General features: G+C 37.2%; 2 protein-coding genes and 1 long non-coding RNA gene across 4 annotated transcripts in view; 1 reads left to right on the top strand and 2 right to left on the bottom strand.

Annotated features, from left to right (window-relative positions):
• The window catches only part of arid4a (AT-rich interactive domain 4A), a 31888-nt gene extending 8505 nt beyond the window's left edge, over positions 1-23383 (top strand). Inside the window, exons 1-15 of one of the 2 annotated variants that reach the window (XM_082142298.1) lie at positions 14-1963; positions 6294-6366; positions 6604-6698; positions 8240-8337; positions 9019-9274; positions 10168-10433; positions 13652-13831; positions 14263-14347; positions 14450-14627; positions 17024-17086; positions 17650-18825; positions 19000-19104; positions 19503-19709; positions 21129-21275; positions 21535-23383. In XM_082142298.1, the coding sequence (XP_081998424.1) occupies positions 1841-1963; positions 6294-6366; positions 6604-6698; positions 8240-8337; positions 9019-9274; positions 10168-10433; positions 13652-13831; positions 14263-14347; positions 14450-14627; positions 17024-17086; positions 17650-18825; positions 19000-19104; positions 19503-19709; positions 21129-21275; positions 21535-21638 (3156 nt within the window). In that variant the 5' untranslated portion in view covers positions 14-1840 and the 3' untranslated portion in view covers positions 21639-23383. Of the gene's footprint in view, positions 1-13; positions 1964-6293; positions 6367-6603; positions 6699-8239; positions 8338-9018; positions 9275-10167; positions 10434-13651; positions 13832-14262; positions 14348-14449; positions 14628-17023; positions 17087-17649; positions 18826-18999; positions 19105-19502; positions 19710-21128; positions 21276-21534 lie in introns of those variants that run through there. The other variant, XM_082142297.1, reaches the window with a different exon arrangement.
• On the bottom strand, positions 922-6287 carry LOC309478716. Its single transcript, XR_014199070.1, has 2 exons — positions 4042-6287; positions 922-3458 (listed from the first exon to the last, which is right to left on the bottom strand). It is a non-coding gene; the product is annotated as an uncharacterized lncRNA (long non-coding RNA).
• Positions 23384-23840: 457 nt separating the features above from the next.
• timm9 (translocase of inner mitochondrial membrane 9 homolog) lies at positions 23841-26161 on the bottom strand. Its single transcript, XM_082142390.1, has 4 exons — positions 26096-26161; positions 25740-25798; positions 25543-25638; positions 23841-24278 (listed from the first exon to the last, which is right to left on the bottom strand). Exons 2-4 carry the CDS (start codon positions 25776-25778, stop codon positions 24144-24146), a joined length of 270 nt encoding a protein of 89 aa, XP_081998516.1. The 5' UTR covers positions 25779-25798; positions 26096-26161; the 3' UTR covers positions 23841-24143.
• Between the last annotated feature and the right edge of the window lie 80 nt (positions 26162-26241).

Below are 26241 nucleotides of genomic sequence, written 5' to 3' on the forward strand. Positions count from 1 at the left end.
AGACTCCAGTATTTCTTTATTTCTAATTCTTTACATTTTGCCCCAGAAATAGGTTTTCCTTTTAAAAGCCATTTGCCAAATGTTGAAAAAATGTTGGTGTTGCTGGCGAATTCAGAAGTTGTTAGGGTTGGAAAATTGCAGTCCTGTCTTTCAAAATTGTGAGTGTTTTTTTGTTGTTTTTTTACTCATATTATGGTACTTTAGTTTATACCCTTGCTTGGACCTTTGTTTCTTGGTCTCAGTGATTGGCATGTAGTTTTGCAGTGATTGCTCTGATGAAAGGGGCTGCTAGAGCTGGGCACCAGACGGACTGAAGCAATATGAGGCCATTCGAGACCAGTGCCGACTGAATGAGAGCCCCAGTGTTGGTATTTATGTTGATTTGTGAAGACATTCCATCGGCACTTTACATCTCATGTTCTCGTACACCTTGATTAAGCCCACTGAATGGTCTCAGCATGTGGGAAAGCCCCCAGGCTTCGGACAACAATGTCTCATTCTTCCTGCTCCCCGAGTTTGGACAAATGGCCATTTGCTTGGTTTTCTGATACGTTCCCATGGCAACCGCTCGTTCCTTTGGTTGTGAAAAGGCTGCGGGATTGGCTGAGGCCCAGTGGAGGTGTGCCAGTTTTGATGGTGGGCAGGGCCGAGCTCATCTCAAAGAGTCTTCTTTCCTCGCTGTAGAAGGTCCCGCATGTTGGACGATTATAGGGCCAGCATGTGAAAAGATAAGTGGAAACATTTGTTGGAAATGATGGGTTGCTTTTCTTCTTAATTAATTGTTTCCTCAGAAAGCCTGGACTACAATTCAGTTTAGAATAAGGATGTGCAAAACTAAAAGTTTTGTTTTTTACAATCAACTAGTTGCAGACTAAACAGTCTTAAATTAGTTCACCCATAAAATATATATATATATTTTGAATTATTTACTCCATGCAACTACCATTTTGTTGTTTCAGACAGTTCATAAAGAGATCATAAATCGAATCCATATGAATCGAGCACCTGTTTTATTTATTTATTTTTTATATATAGTTAGTAAAGCACGGCTCGGCTACACATGCGATTTTAAAAGCGAGGTGTAAAAGAGGGGAAAACTCCAAGTGACCAATCCTGATTGGCGACGTCACTACACGCATTCTACCAGAATGGTTTTCTACCAGAATTCCTGGTCAAGAACGGATTGTAATCGTGCTGTGCCGTACCAGGCTCAAGTGAAAACATAACTGGAACCATTCCTTACCGTTTTTAGAACCGTTCGGCCCTGACAGTGGAAAAGCAGCTTTAAAATGCGGTTGTGACTTAAGCTGTTTGATTCAATGAACATATTTAAGCTGCTACTTGAATCTTCTGAATTAACAAAACCTTTCAGGATTCCCACTTGTAAGCAATTGCTGTTTCGTAAAAAGTGACTGTGAACGCAGCCATAGTAAAACGCCTTTCCTAATTAGGCCTACACTGCATAAACCTTTTCTGTCATAAATAGTATTTATGTCTATTATCTGTCATGATTAGTTAAGGTTATTATTTATTGGTAAATTAACCAAAGGATTAATCGTCTATTCAGAAGACATTAAATGTGTCATGTACAGTTACGAAGTTTGTAACAGTTACCCTGTTACAGGGGTGAAATTGTTCATCCTGGCCTCAAGAGGGCAACAAAGACAGGAAATGGTTCTAAGGTTGCAGGTAGCATAGAGGAAGAGAGATGGAAGCATGGTGATGGCATGGGTGGAATGAGGGTGAAAAAAGGCTGGAATCAAGTTGTGTTTAAGGACGTTTGCAGAGAAGCTCACAGAGGACTCTGTAATGGGGCTTTAGAGGAGAAAAAAGAGTTGTGATGATGTCTACTTCTTACCTGTATTGGATTATGCTGATGGAATTATTTGAAGTTATTGCATATCTTCACTGCCTCCTGGGCCTTTGCAAAGACTGGGACTTTCTACAACATTCAGATAAGAAGGTTTGCATTACAGACTGTATTTATTTTCTCATACTGCAGTTACACCTTCCATACCTCTTTTTGCCTGTTTTTTGTTTATTTGTGTTGCAGTGGTTTGGGGAGTATTGTTACATTATCCTGGGTATTCCATTCCATCAGGAAACGCCATATTTTCTGTAGCAACACTTCATTTTGGGTTTAAGTTTGATTTGTTTATTTGTTTGTTTCCAGTATTGAGCTTGGTTATTTGCAATGTTGTCTTGGGTTTCATCAGTATAGTGTTGTCAAAGTACCGGTAAGTCGGTACTGAAAATGTGACGATACCAGCATTTCTGTAGTACCGGATATATTCAGTACCCACTAATAGGCAGCAGCTTCAAGTCGCTTCCGTGTTTTTATCTAAGCGCGGGGCTCCAGACTAACTTTTTTACTTGGAGCACTGTCTGTAGCCGATATATACCACGATATATATATAGTGTCTGTGCATATTAAACTGCAAAAAGACTATTTAAATATTAACCCTGCATGTTCTGCTTGTCTCTGTGTGAATGAATAGCGCAGACGCGTGGTTTCAGTTACCACACACGCACACACACTGAAGCACGAGTGACGCTCGTGCTGTTTTCAGTCTCTGCTGCCTCACGATTGATGAAATTCATCTCCAGTCACTTCATGAGCATTTTACCGTTTAATTTGAGAGAAAACTATCGTCATATCATACACACACAGAAAACTCAAAGGTCTTCACGGCAACCCGTCAAAATAAAAGTTCGGTTTAACTTGAAGAAATTGACAGAAATAATTATATTAGGCTACTGTACAGTAGATTTAGCTACGTCTCCATGGGATTTTTTTAATAAGCAATATTTATGTTAAAACAGTATGTAGCCTTTAATGCTTATATGTATTATTTACTTATGATTACCGTAAATAAAGTCATTGAATTGAGTTTAATATTTTTTTCAAATAGTTAAATAAAATAGAAAAAATAGTTCCAACAGATTTTGCTGTGGTACCGAGAACCGTACAATTTTAATGGTATCGGTACCGACTACTGGAATTTTGGTATCGTGACATCCCTACATCAGTATGTTTATTGTAATTGGTGGTATTCAGTTTCAATATATGTTTTCACTCTTCACACTTGAGACTCTTAGTTACTTTGAACACAACTATTGGCAAAAGTGAATTCCCCTTTTTATGTAACTTATAGTTTATGAAACAAAAAGGTGAGACAGTTACAGGTTTATAGGCAACATTTACAGACTTTCAGCTGTTTGCAATGAACAAATCAAGCAAAAGTCATTGAAATAGCTCAACACAACAAATATTTCAAGTGGTTTCCCCAAATTCAACTGAAAATGCAACTTTTAAGGACTTCTGCAGTCTCAAAATTATTCAACCCCTCCATGGCAAGTATCTTTAAGTATTTAGTAGAACACCCTTTTGCTGTTATGACCTGCTGCGAATGAGATGTGTAACCAGACACCATCTTCTGGCAGCGTTTCTGATGAATCTTAGGCCCTGTCCACACGGAGACGCGTTTCGCTGTATACGTATACATTTTTTATCGTATTGGTGTTTCGTCCACACGGATCCGGCGTTTTCGGAGACTGAAACCGCTATTTTTTGAAACCGGGTCCCAAGGTGGATAAATCTGAAAACGCCGCCCTTGCGTTTTCGTGTGTACGGCCAATCCGTATATTTTGCGAAACGATGATGTCATCACACCAAGTGTCAACTAGTCAGACACCGTTAAGTCACAGCAACTACATTTATGGTTTTTCATATTGTTCAACAAAGTTCTTGATTAATAAAGAAAAAAAGAAGCTACTGTGCCTAATATTATTGTTGTATACAGCGCGCAAGGTTTATGCGCGAGCTCCAAGTCTTCTTCTCCGTTTTTAGTGTATGTCTGAGGCAGAATTACAGCGCCACATACTGGTCTGGCATGTATACTACATCGTTTTGAGTCGGTTTCAGTGGTTTCGTGTGTACGCAGATATTTCTTGAGACGACGCCGTGTTTACGGAATTTTTTTTTTGAACGGGGAAAAAAGATATCGGATAGGGAAAGCTCTGGCTTCGTGTGGATGTGGCCTTAGCCCATTCCTCATGAGCAATGGTCTTCAGTTCTTAACTTTTTGGGACCATTCTTTCGACTTATTTCTAGCATGCATTTAAACATGACACACAACAAACCTAGCCAGTTCAGATCTATCATGTTCTAGCTCAAGCACACCTGGTGCAACTAATGAAGCCCTTGCATCGCTTTGTGCTGTGGGATTCTATTCAGGGGCTTGAATAATTGAGACTTAAGTCATTTTAAAAGTTGAATTTGGGGAAACCAATTGAAGCATTTGTTATGTTGAGCTATTTCAATTACTTTGGTCTGATTTGTTCATTTCAAACTGTAGAAAGTGTAAATGTTCCCAATAAACCTGATTTGCAATGGGGGTTGAATCATTTGTATTTTATTTGTATAATTTTATACCTACAACCAAGTGCATTTTAATTACAGTAGTAACTGTAAAGTGTGTGTATTAATATAATTACTAAGCTCTTACCAGGTAACATTTAAGTCAGTGTATTTTTAATTTAGTGATTATAACTTCTGCGCTACTTTTGTTTTTAGATTGTAGTGTTGTTAGAATTTAATGTATTTTTCAGGTTTTCTTTTTTTGTCTTTTGCTGATCACAAGCCTGAGTAAAACATTTTAAAATGTCATTGTGTCCATTGTGTCCGCTATTTTGTCTATACTTGTATGCTGCCTGTTTAATCCCATTCAGAAAAGAATTACGTTTATGAGCTGGTTATTTTTAATAAATCAAAAACGCTTATGAATCTGTAGGAGTGGTTGATAAACTAATCTCACTTTCAGTCACGTCCAACTCTGACAACTTGCATGGTGTTCTGCATTTTGGGCTAGTAAGACTTAAATTGGTGTAATTACTGACTGTCTTGTTCTTATGACAAATGTGTAATTTAAGATAGATTCCACAACATACTTTGTTTCTAATAAGTGATTATTTATTTTTATAAAATAAATTGAGTAAAATAGGACTAATAATGTTCAAATTAAAAGTCTGTAAATAAGAACTGCATTTCTTTTCTCCGATAATTCTTTCTCTTAATTTAGGTAAAAGAATTGTTTAGGGCTGGCACGATTCCTTGATTAAATTTGAGTACTCTATTTAAAAAAATCCTCACTTGCAATTTGCCTGTGTTGAGTAACCAGCAAAATACCAGAAGTCAGTAGCACATCCCACAGAGGAGAATCCATGAACCGCATTATTAGACCATTTTCTAGGGCCTGGACAATGTATTAAAATCATTTAAAATCACACTACAGAATAGATCATGCTATTAAGAATTCACAAAGACTGTAATTCTATAAATTTATTTTGCAGTCTTTGTGAATTGTCAATAGCATTATCTATTCTGTAGTATGATTTTAATAAATGTATAAATGCCCTGTGAGTTTGCACTCTAGTTATTTACGTGTACATTTCAGAGCTGCTCCATTCACCGTAAATGCTTCTCCACATGAAATGTTATTTACATGCGTGGCATGAATCTCAAACTCCATCTTTGCATATGCTGTTTTATAAGTTTGGGTTGCTTATAACGTTCATCTGGGAACGCATTTTGCACCATTTCATCAGATTTATAACGCTAATCATTTATAAACCTATGGCAAAACAGGAGATGGCTTTCTAAATATGTGAACGGTTCATCACGATTTCAAAATAGAAGTTTAAACTTGCTCTGAGTTTACATGTTTTGATGTCCTCATATTCTTGTTAAAGAAATTACAGTGGCTGTAGAATTTCTATCATAAAGAAGTTGCCAAATATTAAAGATTAAGTGAACATTTGAATTAAATGTCTTTTGGCCAATATTAAACAAGGATTTGATCTGCTGTAAAGTGTAATAATCACCAGGCTGTTGGCGCACTGTTATATTTGCACATTTACAATACATAATGTACAAGATCATTGTTTATATTATATTATGTATTCTAACAGTGCTGTTCTATAAAACCATATGAATACTGCCTCATATTGCCTCTTGTTATTGCAGTAGTTTATGTGTTTTAAGTCATTTTAAATGCTATTGTTTGCTCAGCTGAATAGCTGAATTCCTCAAGGTTTTTATTTTGCTGCTCTTAAAAAAAAAAAAAAGTCAAAGTGTTTGGTAATTGACCCTAAGTCAATGATCGATTAGATATCAACTGAGTAAACTGCTTTTTTTGTTGGTTATGTGAACTGGGTTTTTAAAAAAATGGCAAGTTAATTCCATACTTGGTGAACTTCAAATTCAGATGTTGTACTTTCTTTCTCTTAATCAGCCTGATGATGAGCCAGACCCAGAGGAAAGGGACCACTTTCTACAGCAGCTTTACAAGTTCATGGAGGACAGAGGTAATGCCTGCACATCACCAGTTGAGTTGTAATCACTATTGGGAAAAAATTAAATGGGGATTAACAATCTTCATAGGGACAGCTAAACAGTGTATATCAAGGTGGATGTTTTTTTTATAATCTTTGTGTGTGGCTTCAAAAGCTCAAATGCTTTTTCCCTCCCATATAATCTCATGACCAGTTCTGCAGGGCACATTTTCAGTTTAACGCTTCTCTGCACCTTTGCTTTCCTTCCAGGGACTCCAATTAACAAACCTCCAGTGCTTGGCTACAAGGATCTCAACCTCTTCAAGCTCTTCCGACTGGTGTATGTTCACGGAGGCTGTGACAGTGTGAGTGTTCTTAGCATTCCCACCATCTGTTTATTGTACTCTGCAAGTGGGAAGTGAGACCTTGCCAAAAATATGAAGCGAAAGTAACCACTGATTGAATTCATGGAGTTCACAGAGCTGAACTGAGTTGAAACATTGCTTGTTTATCAAAAGCATGTTCTGTAAAAGTTATTTAGGGTGATTATATTTGGAAGTTTGGAGGGGTGATAATTGGGGAAACTGGTTGTGCTTTTTCGAGTGATTTCATGTTTCTCTAAGCCAGCCTTTCTCAAAGTGGGTGCCGTGGCACACTGGGGTGCCCCCTGACTGTGTCAGGGGTGCCGCCAAAAAATTAGTAGGCAAAAAAAAATAAAAATATCGGACATTTCATATATAAATATATTTGAATTTACATAAATACATTCTTCTTCTTTTTAACCCTTTCGCACGTACGCTCACACCGGTGTGATCAGTCTAGGCTGGTCCCTGGAGCACCGGTGTGATTAGAACGGTCAGTGCATGACGTGATCAACTGCTAAATTCAAATGTGCTTTCGCGCGTTGGCTGGAGCTGAGCCAGAGACAGGCGCGCTCAGCTGTCATATATCACAACTTTTCAGTGTTTTCATCCACATAATGTTTGTTTTAGGTTTCAGACATAAGTACTAAAAAAAAAACAATACATTTAGAGTTTGTAAAATACACACTGATGTCAAAGGAAGAGGCAATAATAATCCTTTCCATTATAATTAGTTTTATTCATATCAGATACACATTGTGTAAGTAACTTTAAAGTTTACTCTATTCTTCTCCCAGTTCGCCTGCCACTTACTTTTATGTATTTCGGGAGAAGTGGATGAATTCACTTGTAAATCCAACAGATCCGATTCTCTGAACTGCGTCTGCGGCACAAACTAACATGGTGGCGCCCATCGCGCATACAGCTCAACTAACGCGATCGTTATAATTGTGTTCAAAAAACAAAACACTTCCACTTGCATATATTTGACAATCGGAATATCAGACATTTCATGCCATATCTAACAAATTTGTGAATATTTTGAATAAAAAAGGAAAAATGACATAAAAGCAGATCATCATTCATTCAGCTCTGTTGTTGCTGCGGTGTGTCACGTGACAAGCAATGACGCGTCACCATGGAAACCATAAAGTGACACATTCTAAATAACGGTCACCTTGAAAAACTCACGCTGGCGGGTCAGCCAGAATATTTTAAATTTACGTGTGAAAGGGTTAAACATATGATCGGATTAATACAATTGTAAATTCATTTTAGATAAATATATATATATAACATTTGCATTTACATTTGGGTTATGCAGTGTTTTTAAATTATATTTTACACTGGGGTGCCTTGAGATTTTATGCACTTTTGAAAGGTGCCCTGACTGAAAAAAGTTTGAGAAAGGCTGCTCTAAGCTATCTTGATCCCTGGGTGCGGTAGACAGATGTGCATGACACTACCAACTCTGTGCAGCAAGAATTCATGCTTTTAGTCATCAAAAAGACTTGTGAAATGAGATGGTTTGTTTTGTTTTTTAGATTGAGAGCGGATCTATTTGGAAACAGATCTACATGGATCTCGGCATCCCGGTTCTGAACTCTGCTGCCTCATACAATGTGAAAACAGCCTACAGAAAGTAAGTGCATGCGCTCATAATTCCTGCTGTGCAGGACTATATTTGATTACTCAGCAGCCAGTGTTCTTTTTGTGGCGTTGGCAAATGGAGACAATTTTCCACTTTCGAAGGTGACTTTAGCTGAACTCTTACGGTTATTAAAGAAATATTCTGGGTCATTTTCAACTTGATGTTTATGGGATGCATCTGTTGCATGCTGTTGATTACAACAGTATTTTGGACCCATCTTTCAGTGTAAACACATGAACAAAAAGCATGTTTACAGTAAATAAACTTTCCAATGAATGCCTAGCTGGCAAGTATGCAGTACCACAAATAAACGTTTCAGATATGCAACTAAGTAGTAGTACATCAACTCACATTGTGGCCAGATTAAAAAAACAAAAACAAGCCCTTTTGAAAATTTGAAGGCTTGTTATAAGAGAATGGGGTCACATATGATGATACCAGAGAATGGTTTCGCAAATTTGACTGATGTCATCTGATGTTACATTTCTCTTGGCTGTCTGATTAACCTCTTCTTGAGTTCAATACAACATTTGGAGAAGCCCAATATAAATGCATGTACAAGACTTTGCAGATCATCAACATTGTTGAAAATAACCCAGAATATTCATTTTAATAATTATGTTTGTTGGTGATAAAATAATACATTTACTTATCCTTTGGCCTGAACCTCAGGTATCTGTACGGATTTGAGGAGTACTGCCGTTCGGCTCAGATCCAATTCAGGACGGTGCACCACAATGAGCCGCGGCCAGACAGGCAGCCAGAAGCGCAGAGCGTTAAGATTGTGAAAAAAGAGAGTGAAGACACAGATGAGATGATGCTGCAGGTTACAGCGGAGCCTGGAACCAGCGAGGACAAACCTGTGGCAGATGCTGATGAGTCAGATGCCGAGAGTGAAAAAGGATGCAAAGATATCTGCTCGCCCAGGGTGAGTGTGTGTCTGTCTGTTAGGCTGCTCTCAGGATGTGGGATTTTCATGCTCAATGACCTGTCAGCTACAGAGCAATATTACTTGCATTCAAAGTGTTTTTGTCCTTGAATGAGTTTGAGGAAATGCACATGATGATACTAGAGAATGGTTTCGCTTTCATGGCCTGATGTCATGTGATGATACACTTCTCTTGGCTGTCTGATCCGCCTCTTTGACTTTAAATTGATTTTAAGGGCATGTCTGTTATTTAGGGGTTTTAAACCGGTAAGCATCCTGCATTTAAAGGAATAGTTCTCACTGTCATGTCTTTTGAAAACTATTACTTCCTTCTGTGGAACACAAAAAAAGAAATTAATCATTGGTCCAAGCTGCCTGTTCCATACAATGAAAGTGAATGCTGGCCATAACTGTCAAGCAAGATTTTCATTGAAAAATGTAAATTTCAACATTTTTCTCACACAAAGTTGTCAGCTACCTTTGGAGGACTCAGAATGCAGCACATGACTTGTATGGACCACTTTTTGAGGTGCTTTTATGATGTTATTTGTTTAAATATACAAACTATCAAACCTCATTCTTGTGCACATTAAAAAAAATTATGGTAGTATTCAAAACTTGTGGTGAACTATTCTTTTAATATGTTAATTTCTGAGCATATAAGCATTTAGTCACTTACTAAGGCATTTCATTATGCTACAATTATAACTAAGGTGTTTGTGCTGCTCACGTGGGTGTAATTAAATGATTATACTAGTTCTAGAATGTAGGATATAAGTTTTCTCTTTATAGAACGTGACATTCAATTAATGGGTTTTGTGCAAGGAGCTTCGCCTTTATAAATTGTTAGAAACTAGCTAAAACATCTCGGTTGTCTGTCTGTGACCCCTCAGGGCCGGCGGCGGTGTACGTTGACCCCTGTGAAAGTAGAGGTGAGGGAGCCTGTGAAGCAGGAGAAATCAAAGGAGGAAAACAAAGAGGAGACACAAGTTGGAGGAGAAAACAGCGGAGAGGAGCAAAAGGAGAAATCTGATGGGGAGACCCCCGGGAAACGCCGCAGTCACCGCCTCGACGAGTCTGATAAAGATACTGATGATGAAGAGCAGGAGGACGATGAAGATGAGGAGGAAGATGGCGAGAGATCCAGACTCAGGGACCGGTACGTCAGCATCATCTATGCTTAACCTGTTAAATGTTTGGCTGTCTTGATTGACAGTTTTCATTGAATATCATGAACATAAATCAGTTATTCATGTGATTAGTCTTGAAACTTTGGAATTGAACCTGTTCCAGCAGAGTCAAAAATGATGATACCAGAGAATGGTTTCGCTAACTTCACTGATGTCATGTGATGTTACACTTCTCTTGGCTGTCTGATTAACTTCTGCGTGCGTTTAAACAGAAGAATTATTCTGAATTTGAAGCTTAGACTTTTGAGACATTTCTGTAAAGGTGCCATATTTTTCACTTTTCAAGCTTTTTTTCTTACTTGATGCCAATTATAAACCAATTATAAACCTCTTTTGCACCTCGCTTTTGAATAGCTAATTTGAAAATGAAAGTAAAATGCGCACAGGCATTCATAACAGTGCGGAGAAGAGCTTGCATTTTCAATTCATTCCCATGGAAATTGATCTTCCATTGGAATGAACTGAAAACGCTTGCTCCGCTCGCTCCTTGCCAGTGGACACGCAATGTTATGAATGCCCATGCACATTTCATTTTCCCACTTATCTGCATGCTCGGGTGAAAAAAAAAAATCTCTGCGCTGACAAACGTTGCAGGGGCAAAGATAATACGTGTGCTATGCAAAGTTTCTAACAGCAATTTGTTTTTTCTGTTCTTAAACCGGTCTCCCTCGATGAAACTTAAAGAAAGCACATCTCGATCATTTTGCTATCTGATAAAGTATCTCGGCTCACTCGAGGGACAGCTGCACTTGCCTGTAGTCGTTAATGCAGTGATGGACCGCTGTCTTTCCTCATTCGATTGGTGTTTGGATTTCATGTGATTTCTCATTGTGGTGATGATGATATGACTCAGTTTCATTCATTTGATCAAAAGTAATTCCATTTTTAAGATCATTTGTGACCCGATCTGGCGAAATGAGTCGGAAGTCGCAACGTTCCATTTTAAGATATGGGCCGTTTATGTGGAAAAACAATGAAATAATAGTTTTTTAAAAAATTATTATTATTGCTAAATTTCAAAGAACAGACATTCAAAAATAATCTCCTAAAGTTTCGTAGTCCAGATAATTGAGAAAAGGTATTTAAATGACTATTAAAGTTTACAAAGTTTTACTAAATTCGCTGGAAATGAATATTGCTTTTCTCAACTCCTCTCGTCACCTCTGAGCATTTCCCGGGAATCCCCTCAAACAAATATGGTGTTACACGTTGTATAGAACCAATCATAAAGCTTAGAAATGTACACAAACGCTGATCATTTGTCAATGGGAAGCCCCGTTTCGACTGACCTGCACGCGATTGGTCCAGCCATCCTCCCGTCAGACTCGTAGCGCTATGTGTAAACAAGCTAGCAGATCTCCTCAGAAAGATTAAATATTATTAATTTGAGAGATGTCGCTGTCAAAAGAGAGCAAAGTGCCAAAAGCGTTGAACTCACTGGAGGCTTCTAACAAAGCTCTGCTGCTGGTCATCAAGAGTGGCTAAGGCTATAGTCAGTGATTTTTTTGGATCTGGAGACGTGTCATCCTCTGATGACAGCGACAGCCCTGTGGTATTTATCGTGTATGGATGTGAGTGAGTGCAATTATTATGTGAGTGTATTTATCTGCAAGGAGAATCCATTACAATGTGTTTGATTTATTTTAACCCAATATTTAACTGTTGGTATCTCCGTTATGAATATGTTACACTGTTGTTGTCAACTAGCCTACACAAAGATATGATTGCATAGGCTAACATTATTTGTTCTCTGTTTCCTTGTCTCTCTGCCTCTCTCACTTTCTCTCTCTCTCTCTCACAGACACACACACACACACACACACACACACACACACACACACACACACACACACACACACACACACACACACACACACACACACACACACACACACACACACACACACACACACACACACACACACACACACCCTCTCTCAAGCAAAACTGTAGCACCTCTGTTCAATCTTTCTGATTTTAGTAAATGTTTGTAAAAGTGCCTTTTAAATTATTTATTCAAATAAAAAATTTAAAATAATTTGAGCTTCAGCCTGGCATAATAGCATATATTAATGTCTTTGGTCAAATTAAGCTGTACAATAAATAGTTCATCCCTTTAAATGCAATGGATTTTGAAAGATATCAACAAAAAACGGGCAAAAAACTTTAAAAGCGATTTTCTCAGGTTTTCAATTGGAAAAAGAGGGCAGACAACCATAATTCAAATGTGTATATATTTACAACCATTCAAGGTATGACTTTGACTAGGATATCAGTTGAAAGCTTATGGTCTCCTCTTTCCATTAATACCAAAATCTCAATTTTGAAGTTTGGGTCACTGTGACTCATTTTGCTGGATCAGGTCACATTTAGTAAGATCATTTTCATCCCAGTAATTCCAAACTTCGCAAGGCAGACTACAACATTATGTAATCAAATACAATAAACGTATTAAATGCGCTCCACAGCGCCACCAAGTGCATTCAGTTATAACTGTGAGTTATAGTGCTTGGGATTTATCATGGATTCACTGCATTTATGGCCAGCAAAGCAAAGTAGTAAATTTTTAATAGTATTTTTATTTTTCAAATAATTACAGATCGACTATTCATGCACACCCCTAATAAATATATACATATACATATATCTCTCATCTCTCTCTCACTCACACACATGCGCAAAAATCACAATGGTAGGCTACCATTCAATAAACATGCATGAAGTGTTAAACAAGAAGGGTATAGCTTTATGAAAAAGAAAAAAACTCCAGTCTTCAATGCTTTGTGATCCTTCAGAAATCATTCTAATATTCAGATTTGCTGCTCAAGAAACATTTCTTATCAATGTGGAAAATAGTTGTCCTGCTTAACATTTCTGCGGGTACAATGATACTTTTTTTGTTTAGGATTATTTGAGGAATAGAATACTTCAAATAAATGTTTTTCTTTTTAACAGTTTTTTTTAAATAACATTATAAATGTCTTTACTGCCACTTTATCAATTTAATACATCCTTTTTTACTTTTCACTTACTGACACCAAACTTTTGAATGGTAGTGTATGTTTATATAGTAAATCAAACTCTTATTTCAGAAGAACAAGAAAAGTTCTGTTTTCCATGATATGATATAATCCTTTAAAAAAATCTCTCTGTGGAGGAAGAGCATAATCATTTGTTTGTTTGACAGTGATGAGAGGGAGGAGGGTGACTGCTGTGAGGATTCTGAGCACTCTTTGACCGGCACTAAAGTCAAAGTGAAATATGGCAAGGGGAAGACACAGAAGATCTATGAAGCTAACATCAAGAACACAGAGACCGATGATGGAGAGGTTCTTTACCTGGTGCATTACTACGGCTGGAACGTTAGGTGAGGCATTGATGTGAATGCCTTTTTGACATTTTATTTACGTTTGAATACTATACTGACTTGGGTACATGAGAAAGTCATACTGAAAATTGGACGCTCGTTTATGAGAATGGGGTCTAAGATGATGATACCAGAGAATGGTTTCGCTAACTCGACTGATGTCATGTGATGTTACATTTCTCTTGGCTGTCTGATTAACCTCCGTTTCAATTCTCACATTTGTTATAATAGACTTTTAGCCTGTTACCATTAGAGATTCCAGAATATGAAATTTCATTGGGTGATTTTCTAAATTCTCAGACAGCATGCATTAACTGTTCTGTGTTCATTTGAAAGTATCTGAATTGTTTGTGAAGACTGAATGGATTATTTATTGTTCATGTGTGTGTGATGACAATAATATTCAAGAGGATATTTTGTCTCTGAAACAGATATGATGAATGGGTCAAGGCAGATCGAATAATATGGCCTGGAGATAAGGGTGGAACAAAGAGAAAACAAAAGAAAAAAATGAAGGTGAGTGACAATCTATCTTAAAAAAACCCCAACAAAAACGAGACTTATCTTTTTTAGAACCTTGGAAAAAAATATATATTTTCGTGCTCTCCTTCACCACAGAATAAAGAGGACGGAGAGGAGGATAAGACCAAACTGGGGATACGGCGAGGTCGTCCTCCACTTAAATCCACCCCTCCCAGCACCTCCCGCAGTCTGTCCAAGACCCCCAGCAGCGAGGGTCGATCCAGCAGCAAGAACTCACGGCCCGCAGATCCCTCTGCCCTGCCAAATGGAGATAGTAAGACTGTCCACTGTCCATGTCAAAAGCATAACTTGTGTGATACTGTAGCTAAAGTTCAGGTCCGGAAACTGGAAGGGTGCTGGTATCAAAATCATGAAGCTATTTTGTGCGCCTTCCTGTCACAAGTCATAGAAACCAGCCATTTAATGACAAACATTCTTGTTTCTGTGGTAAGATTAATGGCTTTGTGGGTTTTGTTTAACATTACTACTGTTATAAGTTACACTTATATTTATGCATTTGATAATGGGGTTGCACGATTTGGGAAAAAAATGTAATTGCGTTTTTTTTTTTTTTTTACAAATTAATTGTGCATAAATAGGCTAAAGAACACTTACACAACTTTTGCCTATGGTTAAAAAAATACCATAGCAAAAACAACTAGCCTAACTAATATAAATTAAGCATTATCAAAGACAAGTAAACGCAAATAAAAAATTTGCAATCGCTACAAATAAATACTACTTAACATTTTAATCGTATCTGTTCAGATTTTCAAGTATTTAGGTTCAGAAACTAATCAAATGTAAAATACCACTGCACTTTATAAAATTTACATTACAAATATAGTAACAAAAGTTATTCAGTCAAGAATAAGTGAATTTTCTCTGTCTTTTGTTGATTAGTGTTATTATAGACGACAGCAGGACTATTAGACTGCTGTCACTTTAAGAGCTGCACGGGTTCATTCAAGGGCGAGACGAGTCGCCCGCTGTCTTCCGTGCTGCTGTTGTTTGATTAGTATTAAGGGCACATATGGCATTAGGTTTATTACGCACTGTCCCTTTAAGACATCAGATCATGTCCAATGACATGCGAATCTGATGCACATCCGATATTCTCACAATTCACATCTGTTTACATTCTGTAAAGAAATAAGCGACTGTTTACGTGAATATTCTCCAAAATGGACATTTAGACATAATGTTGTGTGTATTTGTCCATTCAGACGCAAAAGAGAGCTCAATTCAGTACTCGCGCGCTGTATAGCTGTCTATGTGCACGGCTACATGCTTCGGGTGTGTGCGCACATAAAACCGTACCGAATAGAGCTCTCTTTTGCGTCATCACTCTTATTCAGATCTATCCATATGTCTGCTCTTCTCTTCTCTTTCTCCCAGACTTTTAAATTTTTCATGTTTTATGAAACATGCATCAAGGCATGCCAACTCATGTCCCGCCGGGTAGATCAGCACGTTACAATTCAAATGTGTGCATCTACCACAAACAAAATCTGACTGGATCTCTTCCCAAATCGTCCCTACCCAACATTTTCGTCATAGTTTTTGCCATTTAAAATGTTTTTTAGTTAGTTATAGTCTCTTTTTGTCTGTGAAATTGTGAAATTAACACTGGTGTGCGACACATAAAACAGCGCTTGAGTCTTTTGCGCTTGAATGGTTTAAATCACATTAAAATGCCCACGCAGGAACCGATAAGCGGAATTGAAATACCCGTTTCTTATAGAATCATCGTTTCTTGGAAATTTGGAACCAGATCTAAAATGAAACTGGTTCTCTATCCGTCCTCTAGAAGTTTTTTTGGGTAGGTCTAACTATTCAGTTTCTGTAGTATTTCTGTATACTAAAGTAGTCAAATGTTAAATTACCCTGGTTAGTCTTTTAGTCCTGGTTAAAAGAAATACATTGGCTATTAATCCTGATTCCTCACCATTAAAGCTGTATTTTGTTGTTTTATCAACATTAATGACAGACACTGCTGCTGTCACTTATAGAGCTAGTGCATGGATCCATATTACGTTTTCTTTATCAACTGCTTATATTTATTTAAGACATAACTGACTGTGTTTACGAGGATACTCCATTAAAGCGCTATAATCCTTGAAAAAGTACTGAGTTTTGTTACCAGCCAGCTTTACTGTATGTTTGTGCGCAGAGAAAAACATCAACAACAAGAGTGAACAATATATTTTTATAACATTAATGTTTGTGAATGTTATTTAATTCGAACACTTGATTTGTTCATGTTTGTTCACTTCATTGTGTATTAAATAATGTTAACAGATAAAACCTTTGATTTTAAAAATATATTTTACAAGGAGAATAATTTCTACAGTAACTGTTTTGTTAGGTCATTTTTATCCAATGTTATTTAACAAATGGAATCTTATTGTAAAGTGTTTTTAATACTACAGTTTCCATCTTTGCAACCCTGATATACACTTTAATATATTTAAATTCAATCTTAATTAAGCTTTGATACTGAAATGAGTACAGAGAACAATGGATTTTCACTGGTATTGGTACCGAATACTGAAATGTTGGTACCGTGACAACACTAGTGGATACTTTTTGCCTGTATGTATATTTCTTGGGAATCAATCCCATGATCTTGGCTTGTGCTCAAACTTACTTTTTAAAATATTTGTACAGGTACCCCTCGGCGGCGAACAAGGAGAACTTCTGGGATGTATGATTCTGATAGAGGATCAAATGGTAAGAGCAACTTTGAGTCAATAGAAAAACAAATGGTGAATTTTATTTTTTATTTTTATTTTTTTACCATGCTTTAAAACACATTTTTGAAAGAAATGTAAAGGATTATATTTTCTTTCTTTTTTTAGTTTATTTTAGAACTTCTCTAAAGTTCTAATGTTTATTCTAGATTTTCTCAATATAAATGAAAGGCCAGCTGTAATATGGAAAATAAAGTGCTTGTAATTTGTACATGACAGACAAATACAAACCAGTGAGCTCATGCTGAAGTGCATGGCTTAACGAGTCACGTGAAATTGTGTAAAACATTTACATCACTTAACAAGTTTGTAATTGCCTTTTTCCTGCCCCTTTTGGAACCATTGGTTTAATCCAGGTGTTTTTTTGTTTTTTTTTACCGTTGGCTCAAAAAGCACAGATAATTACTTATCTTGTCCAGTTCATATGTGCATCTTTAGTTTTAACTATAGTTTACAGCTTTATGATGGTTAACTTTTATATATTTTCATAATTTCGAATTTCAAATAATCGTATATTTTATTTTATTATTTTCACATTTTTAGATTCAGGGAACTCTTCAGATGATAGTGAGTGTGAGGAATCTCCTGAGAAGAAGCTGGAGTGGACTGAGAGAACTGATTCACCCTTGACGGCAAAACAACTGGAAGCTGAGGAGCTCTCGGAGGAGAGCACAATGCCAGAACCTGATCAGACTGAGCCTGAACTACCCAGCAGCCCACAGGAGATGCCCAACTTCAAGGAGAGTGAGTGTAAACCCGAGGAAGATACATCCCGGCTCCCTGTTGAGTCTGATGACGGATCTCCAAAACCAAGAGCAAAGAAGCCTCGTTTGAAAGAACCAGGATCAGAGACACAAACACCTGCGGCTGCTAATCACACAGAGACAGAAGAACCCTCCACTCCTCCACGGCCTTTGAAGAAATCCCAGGAAACGCCGCATAACAGTCCCATAGAGAGAATAAAGCAGACGGTGACAGCCGGTTCAGACACGGACTCTGCGACAGAGGACATCGAGCCTCCAGAGCGAAGCAGCGCAGTGAAACGCAAAATCATTGAACAGCGAACGCCGGAAAAGAAAATTCGCCTTGACCGAAAAGAAGAACCCAAAGCGCTTTCTCCAGTTAAAATACCACTGACAGAGAACAAACCTGAGCCTGAGAAGAGGGCCGAGGAGAAACCCGAGGAACCCTCTACTCCAACACTATCATCTCCCAGCAAAGATATCGAGATGAAATCTGAGATGCCTGCTCTTACCAGAGAGGTGCTCCTCAAGGTAGAACCTCCATGCCCAAGGCTGGAGGATCCAACAACAGCCACAAACGAGGAAATGATGCCTCAAATTGGCCCAGAGGCACTGGTATGCCACGAAGTGGACCTTGACGATCCAGAGGAGAAGGAGAAACCCTCTGTTGAAGAGATACTAAAAATGATGGAGGAAGAGAAAACTCAGCCTGAGCCTCAGCCTCTGGAGCCTTCTGACCACCTTCCTCATGTCCTGGTTGCAGTGGGACCTCCACGTCTGTTTTCCCCATCCTCTACGCCCAGCCCGGACGAATCTCAAAGCACTAAGGGAGAGAGTGACGCAACCATTGAAGTGGACAGTGTTGCAGAATCACAGGAGGGTCTCGGGGAGAACGAGTCAACTCATAGCTTTGATGCTAGTGCAAGTTCGAGCAATTCCAGCATCTCACTACAGGATCGAGATGGAAAGGACAGAGGCAAGTTAAAGCTTGAGGACTGGTGCCTACCGTTGCCTGATGCTAATATTATCCACAATATATTGTTCAATATTAGATTTGCTTTTTTATTATGATTTATTTATTTTATTTTTTGCTTGATCGTCCTTGTTCATGTTTATCTCATCCGTTTGGTTACTATTTTGAATTTTTCAGGTCAAAAGAGGTTATTGGATTGCATTACCGGCTCGTCGGCCAAGAAGCAAAAACGCAGCCAGAAACGTTCAAGCGCTGTTTGTAAAACAGAGAAGAATGGAGCAGGTGAGTGTTTTGAAGACGTGTTTTAAAAGCTTTGGACGCATTTATAGATTGCTGTCTAAGTCTGTGTTATTTTTTTTTCTGTTAGTTCTAGGCTATAAACTGATAAACTCCTAGAAGGTTAGGCCAGGTTTATTCAGTTATGTTTCATTAATATTGAAGTTATGTCAACAAAGAACAGGGTCAAATATGATGATACCAGAGAATGGTTTCGCTAACTTGACTGATGTCATGTGATGTTACATTTCTCTTGGCTGTCTGATTAACCTCTGCTTCCATTCTCATATGTTCAGCAACATTTTAGCTTTAACTGTGTGTGAAGTGTATTGTTTGTGTTAGTCTGCTAATTTGATTGGATTTGAGTCTGTTTTAATATTGACTGTCTCTCTGTATGTCCCCAGGTCACAGTAGTGACAGTGAGGACCTGCCTGCCATGGACAGCTCTAATAAGCTAACCCCAGTCAAGCACTCCAGCCTACCCAAGAGCCAGAAGCTTTCTCGATCGCCCGGTATGGTTTCTCCCAACAGTAAAGACATGGAGAAAGACAAGCACAAAGAGAAGCAGTCCATCCCTTCCCCCCGCACACACAAGTGGTCCTGCCAGTTGAGTGAGTGTAAAAACTTTTTAATTTGACACATTTTGGTTATTTCTTCTCATGCTTTGCTGACTTCAGATGTAGACAAGTTCTCACTGTAACATTTTATAGTGATTCTCTCCACTTAATAGAAGGCAGTGTGCTGCCAATTGCCAAAATTCAGTCTATATTAAAATACTTTTTTCTGAGATGCAATTGATCCATACAGTTTTACTATTACTGTGTGCAATGTAACTTTCGCTATGAATTAAAGATTGGTTTATATATCAGAATAAAGATGCATTGGCTCGTTTTAAATCTTGGGAAATTCTACTATACCGACAGGGCTTAAAGTTCTCATTTGCTATGACAGACTTCCGTCAATTGAAAAAAATGAGGGGAAAAGAAACGTAGCGCATTGTTGTTGTTGTTCCCGTCTATGGCTAACCGTGTATGTGACCACAAAGTGCGTATATCCGCGTTCTTAGCTAGTTTAATAGTTTGTGATATTAGCTCACTTTATGGCAAAAGCATTCTCTGTTGGCCTTTTATTATTTGAGAAATAAAAACTTATGTTTGTTGAAAAGTTATGTAAAAGGTTATCACAAAGAGTCAAGTCTTGTAAAAGCATTAGATTGAAAACTTTGAAGGTTAAAAGTTAGGTCAGGTTTATTCAGTTATTTTTCAGTAAATATTGAAGAACAGGGTCAAAGATGATGATACCAGAGAATGGTTTCGCTAACTTGACTGATGTCATGTGATGTTACATTTCTCTTGGCTGTCTGATTAACCTCTGCTTCAATTCTCATATGTTCGGCAACATTTTAGCTTTAGATTGAAAGCATTAGATTGAAAACATTGAAATTTCATTAAAGTGTGTAAATAATAGAAATTCAGTTCAAAATTGCCTTTCTTTAAATGCAGGTGTTCTTTGCAGGGCTCGACATTTACACTTGCCTAGTTGCACATATAGACATTTATACATTTAAAGCCCTTTAAAGTTGCACATATGACAATATGCAGATTTAAATATATCAAAGCTGATTGAACACTAATGGGAAGATTGCTTAAAAATAATTTTTTCTTTTCTTTTTTTCAGACAAGCAACTTTTTACTTGGACGTGCACAAGCACATGAAAAAGCTTAATGTCGAGCCCTGTTTTGAGTATTTCATTTGTGTAGTTAAAGCATGTACTCACTATACTCCTAATTACTAGAAGAAGAAAAAAAACTGCTCTTAAATTGGGAGTGGCTGTGGAATGGGGTTTGGCCGAGGAAAAATTCAGTCAAAATATTTTTTTGTTGTTGCTTTAACCCCTGTACCCAGATGTCTCTTGTGTACTCTAATGCCCATCCATACCGTTGTGGCTGAAATGTCTGTCGTCTCATCTTTTGTTGTTGTTGTAAACTTTACATCCTCTCCTGACTGGTTCCTGCTTTTGTTTTTCACAGCTGAGCTGGACAACATGTCAAGTACTGAGCGCATTTCATTCTTGCAAAAGAAGTTACAGGAAATCAGGAAATACTACATGTCACTCAAGTCTGAGGTGGCTTCCATCGACAGGAGGCGGAAAAGGTTAAAAAAGAAAGAAAGAGAAGGTAATTTATTTAATTTAATAATAATAATTTATTACTTAATGATGAGGATAATGTAACTAATTTTATTAATAATAATTATGATCAATTTAATTATTCTGTTTTAATATTATAATTATTTTTTACCATTTATTTGAGCTGTTTATCAGGTTTAAAGAATTTGAAAACTATACTTAATGTTAGTCAAACTATGCAAATAGTTTTTGGGTTTCTCAATGTCTTTTCTTTTGCAAATGATTGACCCCTGACTTCTGATCAACAGTGTCCCACACCACAGCGTCCACATCATCAGGCTCGTCCGACACAGGCATGAGCCCGTCTTCAGCTTCCCCCACGCAGAACACTGTGGCCGTTGAGTGCAGGTGATGTCACGCCCGTGCCCCGTCCCGTCCCGCTCCACCTCTGCCTTCTCAGCGTCCCGCTGCCTCCACGGAGACACGCATGCTGACGAGCCAGAGCAAGCAGCCAATAGCACTCGACTGCCCTCCGCCTCCACGCCTCCTCTGATCCCTATTGGCCACTCCCACCTTCTGCACTTTGTAAACTGATCCTGCCTCCTCTCGCTCGCTGTCGGCATGAGGGAACGGACTCTACGTGAGGGTTGAATGTAATCCACGGAATCAAAGCTTACGATTTATCCATCCAGAATGAATACGACGGCACTTTTCGCTTCTCTCTACAAACGCTGAACAGAAACCTCCTCTTACTGCTTCTGCGCAGCAGGGACTGCTAATCAATCAGTTGTTCGTTCCTCTATCAGAACATGGTAAGAAAACGGTCTCGGATCCCTAGGTAATGGTCACCTTAACCAGCTGGATATGGTTATTCAAAGAAAGGTCAATTGTAGTGCGCTTGTTCCATCAGAACTGCCAAAGTACACGTGCTACAGCAGAGTGCCCTATTTTGGAAAAGTAGGACAAAGTCAATTGCAAAAGGGAATGTAGTTTACTGAAAACCGCAGCTGGCGTCTTCCACTTCTATCTTAGAATGTGAGCACAGAGAATTATGCAAAACCTATTTTTGTTGTCTCTTTTTAATAAAATAAGAAAATGGAAATGAAAAAAAAAAAAAGTATACAATGTTTACAGTGGAACACGAGATAAAACTGTTTTCAGTGGACTAATTTCCTTTGCAAGTGTATTTTGTCTTTTTATATGTAATTGCAGAGTTTTTATTTTAGTATGGAAAATTTCAAAAAGTATATATCGCAGCCGTGAAGTTATTTAATGAAAGATTTCTAGAGCTGAAATTTTTGTGTAAAATAAAGGTATTATCTTGCAACTTGTTAAATATATTTATTCAGTCCGTGGACAGCATTTTTGTATTTTTTACAAGATGAGAATCACAGTCGTCCCACATTCAGTTCGGTCGGTGGAGTAGAAGGAAAATGAGAATTTTGTGGGGTCATCTTGAACCTTTGAATGTGACGTCACAATTTGGGTAACTACTGTGCAGTAAACCGCATCTTCCCATGTTTTGTTCATTCATTTGGGCCCAAAGCTCCCCTGATGGAACACCAGAAATTGGTGACCACCTTTTTCCTCTCCATCTTTTTTTTTTTTTTTTTTTTTTGTCTTCCTGGTACTTTATAATTTAAACAATTATTCTCATTTTCATTTTGAGTTCTTGACCAATTGAATAAATTCGTTGCTTCTCTCACCAGTATGTTAAGCCCAGGGGTTTCTTACTGATTGTTCCTTTTGTAAATAGATCTTTCAAAAAAACCATGTATTTGAAAAATACATTTTACACAAACTGTAAAAATGATTTATATTATTTTTTAAACAGTACATCTTTGTATATTAATTTCTTTTCTATGTCAAGTTGGTAGAAGCATTAGCACATCTTTTGACTGTATATAATCAACCATTTAGGAACCTAAACCTAAACCCAAGCTGTCTAGAGTGATGACTATGTTGAACACTTATTGCTGTAGGCATCTATCAATTCACTGCGATGAAATTGTGAAAATTTGCTTCCCTGTGACTTCAGTTTATTTACAGATTCCTGAATGAAGAAATGAAGGCATTAGGTTCCTGAGCAAAGCCATTGTATCATTATGTAAAATAAGAGGTCTCTCATTTCTAATAAAGTTTTGAAATATTCAGAAATATTATTTCCTTTATTAACTAGTTGTTGAACATTCACAAAAAGACCATTTCACCACAATTATTTTTTTTTTTGTTTGCAGAAATACACTGATATAATTGACAAAGTAATATATTGACACAATTTTCACAAATCAAGCCAACTATTTTATTGTAAGTGTTTTATATAACACTTATATAATTAAAGACTGCAAATAATGTACAGTATATTATTTTCACTCTTTAATGTGTGTATATATATATATTATTTGCATGTTCTCCCTTTAATTCATAGAATGAATATAAAAAATTAAAGGTAGAGCAAATATTTAACATATGTAAATGTTTACTTAAAGTACTTCATTGAAATGTAAAAAAAAATTCTTTAAGCAAAAATCAATTTATTTAGAATTTGGGGTGAACTATGACCTGGGCATGTTTTGTGAGATTCACCCCACTAGTAAGAGATTCAGAACTCATCCTTGTTAAGCATTTTGTTTTTATTTCATTAGATAAATTATGCATGAATATTACAGTTATCTAACATAAAAACAATCAAGATCTTTCACGTTTTACAGAACACCAGCATTACAGTCAAAATGAGAGTGTCTGTCCTTTTTGGAAACCAAAAATCCCGACAATCCAGAAATCCGAAGAGCCGGAAGACATGTGAGGTCTTCTCACACTATTCCCAGTGCCTGCGTCCTGTGTCCTGCTGCTCCAGTTAGGAGGGCCCTGCTCCACGCTGGAATAATGGTCTGGGGTTCAGTCCAGCGGCAGTTGACTATCGCGGTTGTCCTAACAAGCCGGCTTTGGCAGCCAGAGCTTCATTCTGCTGGATGTGATATTCCTGGAAGCGCATGGAGATCCTCTGCGTCATCTTTAGGTACTTTTGTAAGCAGCTCTCAGAACATGAGGTCTGGAAAGAAAAGATACATCAAAATCAAGTTCATGATACTGTTTAAGATAACGCTTTATTTTAAGGTGACAGTTACACGTTACTAAATGTACTTCCTATAGTAATAACAGTAAACTATGCATAATTACAAGTAACTAGCCCTTAACCAAACACTAACTCTATAGTAAGTACATGCAGAGATGGGCACAAATACATCAAAAAGTATTTAATTACAAATAATTACTCATCAAATGTATTAAAATACAAAATACTGCTCACTGCGATCTGCGCTTCACTAGACAGTGCATGTCACTCTTTAGTTAGCCAGTCAATTCACAAGTTCTAGCTATTTGTGCCAATCTTCTGTCCTATAATGACATTCAGTGAACAATATCTGATGTGTATTTTACTAGATACTTTACCTTAGTAAAGTTTGACTGAGCACAGAAGCAGCTTCTTTACTTAATTGCATCTGACCTTTTTCCACAGACTGACACGTTTTAACGGTCATCAGCATCTTAAATCCTGCAACGTTTATATATATATATATATATATTTAAATGTATGCAGAACACTATTTTGTATTATATTACAAAAAAACTAGTCAATGCTGCTGTGCGGGTGTTTCTAATACAGCATCTGTGACAGTAAAGTTGACATCTTTGATCTTTCTCTCTTCTGACTGCCATTATTAATCTCTCTATACTCTTTTTGAAAGTTGTAAACCACTGTTTTGTCGTTGTTCTTTCGCTATTTGAGCAAATGGGAACACAAAAACTCATTCACGGCTATAGAAGTTTACCAAACTATGACGACTTCCGTTTCTGAGAAACCTAGAAATGTGAACAGGGTCAATAATAAGATGCGTCACGTCATTTTCTTGCATCTAGCCAAAAACTGTAATAAGCAATTTGGTAGTCCTATAAGTATTTTATATGTTTATGTTCCTATTAAGCCTGGTTATGAAAGTTAATATATGCGAAAAAATGATATATTTAAATAAATATTTTAAATACATATTACAATCTCTCAAAGTATTTAATTACAAATTACATTTCATTTATTTTTGTTAAGGAAACTACAAATTACAAAATACTCAAAAGTAATTAAACACGTATTTCAAATACATGTAATTAAAATACTGCCCATCTCTGAGTACATGTAGTTGATTTTTATTTGATTAAGTACAAAGTAACTATGTATGTCACCTTAAAATAAATTGTAACCCTGTTTAATAATTACTAAATTTATTTTAAAGGACATTTAAGAAAACGTAACCACATACCTCCTCTGGCTTGACCTCTCTTGTAGTGAAATCTTTAACACAATCCATGAAACAGTTTTCTGTCAGTTTATTATAGGTTCCCAGGAATTCTTTGAACTGCAGAATACAAAGATGATCAGTAAAAGGGTTATTGAATGATTTCATAACTACAAATAGACAATATAAGTGTATGGTTATGTCTGTAAGGTTCCTCTTGCCTGCTTGATCTGGTCTGATTCAGTAACCTGAGCTGCCATAGTTACAATGCAGTGGGATGCTGTGAATTAAATTGAATAAAATTAGTCACACTAAGTGCATTTAAAACAGTAGACCTCCCTGTTCTCACTGAAAGCGCACAACTTGCTTAAAATATATACGTTCTCTTACGAGCAATGATGATGATGAGTGGCTAGATTAGCCTTTAGCATCATCTCAAATGAACATTTATAACACAGGCTATGCGAAAATGCCTTTCAAAATAAATAAATAAATAAATAATAGCTTTATAGTAAATAAGATTTAGACCATAAACGTACTAAGAAGCAAGGGACGTAAAAAGCGGTAAAGCGGATACCTTTGCTGTCAGACAGTCAGACCTGAAGGACATGTGAGAGAACAGAACGGAATCGGCACTTCCGGAACAAATAAGAGTCCCTATGAATTAAATATTAAAAACATGTATGAGGGAATTCAATATCCAGTGCGAATCCTTAAAAAATA

Source organism: Leuciscus leuciscus (assembly GCF_965113295.1).
Source record: "Leuciscus leuciscus genome assembly, chromosome: 17".
Taxonomy (NCBI): domain Eukaryota; kingdom Metazoa; phylum Chordata; class Actinopteri; order Cypriniformes; family Leuciscidae; genus Leuciscus; species Leuciscus leuciscus.

Coding starts and splice junctions, on each gene's coding strand:
- timm9 (XM_082142390.1), bottom strand. CDS start 25,778: ATGGCAGCTCAGGTTACTGAATCAGACCAGATCAAGCAG. Junction 25,639..25,739: donor AATCAGACCAGATCAAGCAG/GCAAGAGGAACC, acceptor TGTATTCTGCAG/TTCAAAGAATTCCTGGGAAC. Junction 24,279..25,542: donor GAGAGGTCAAGCCAGAGGAG/GTATGTGGTTAC, acceptor TTTTCTTTCCAG/ACCTCATGTTCTGAGAGCTG.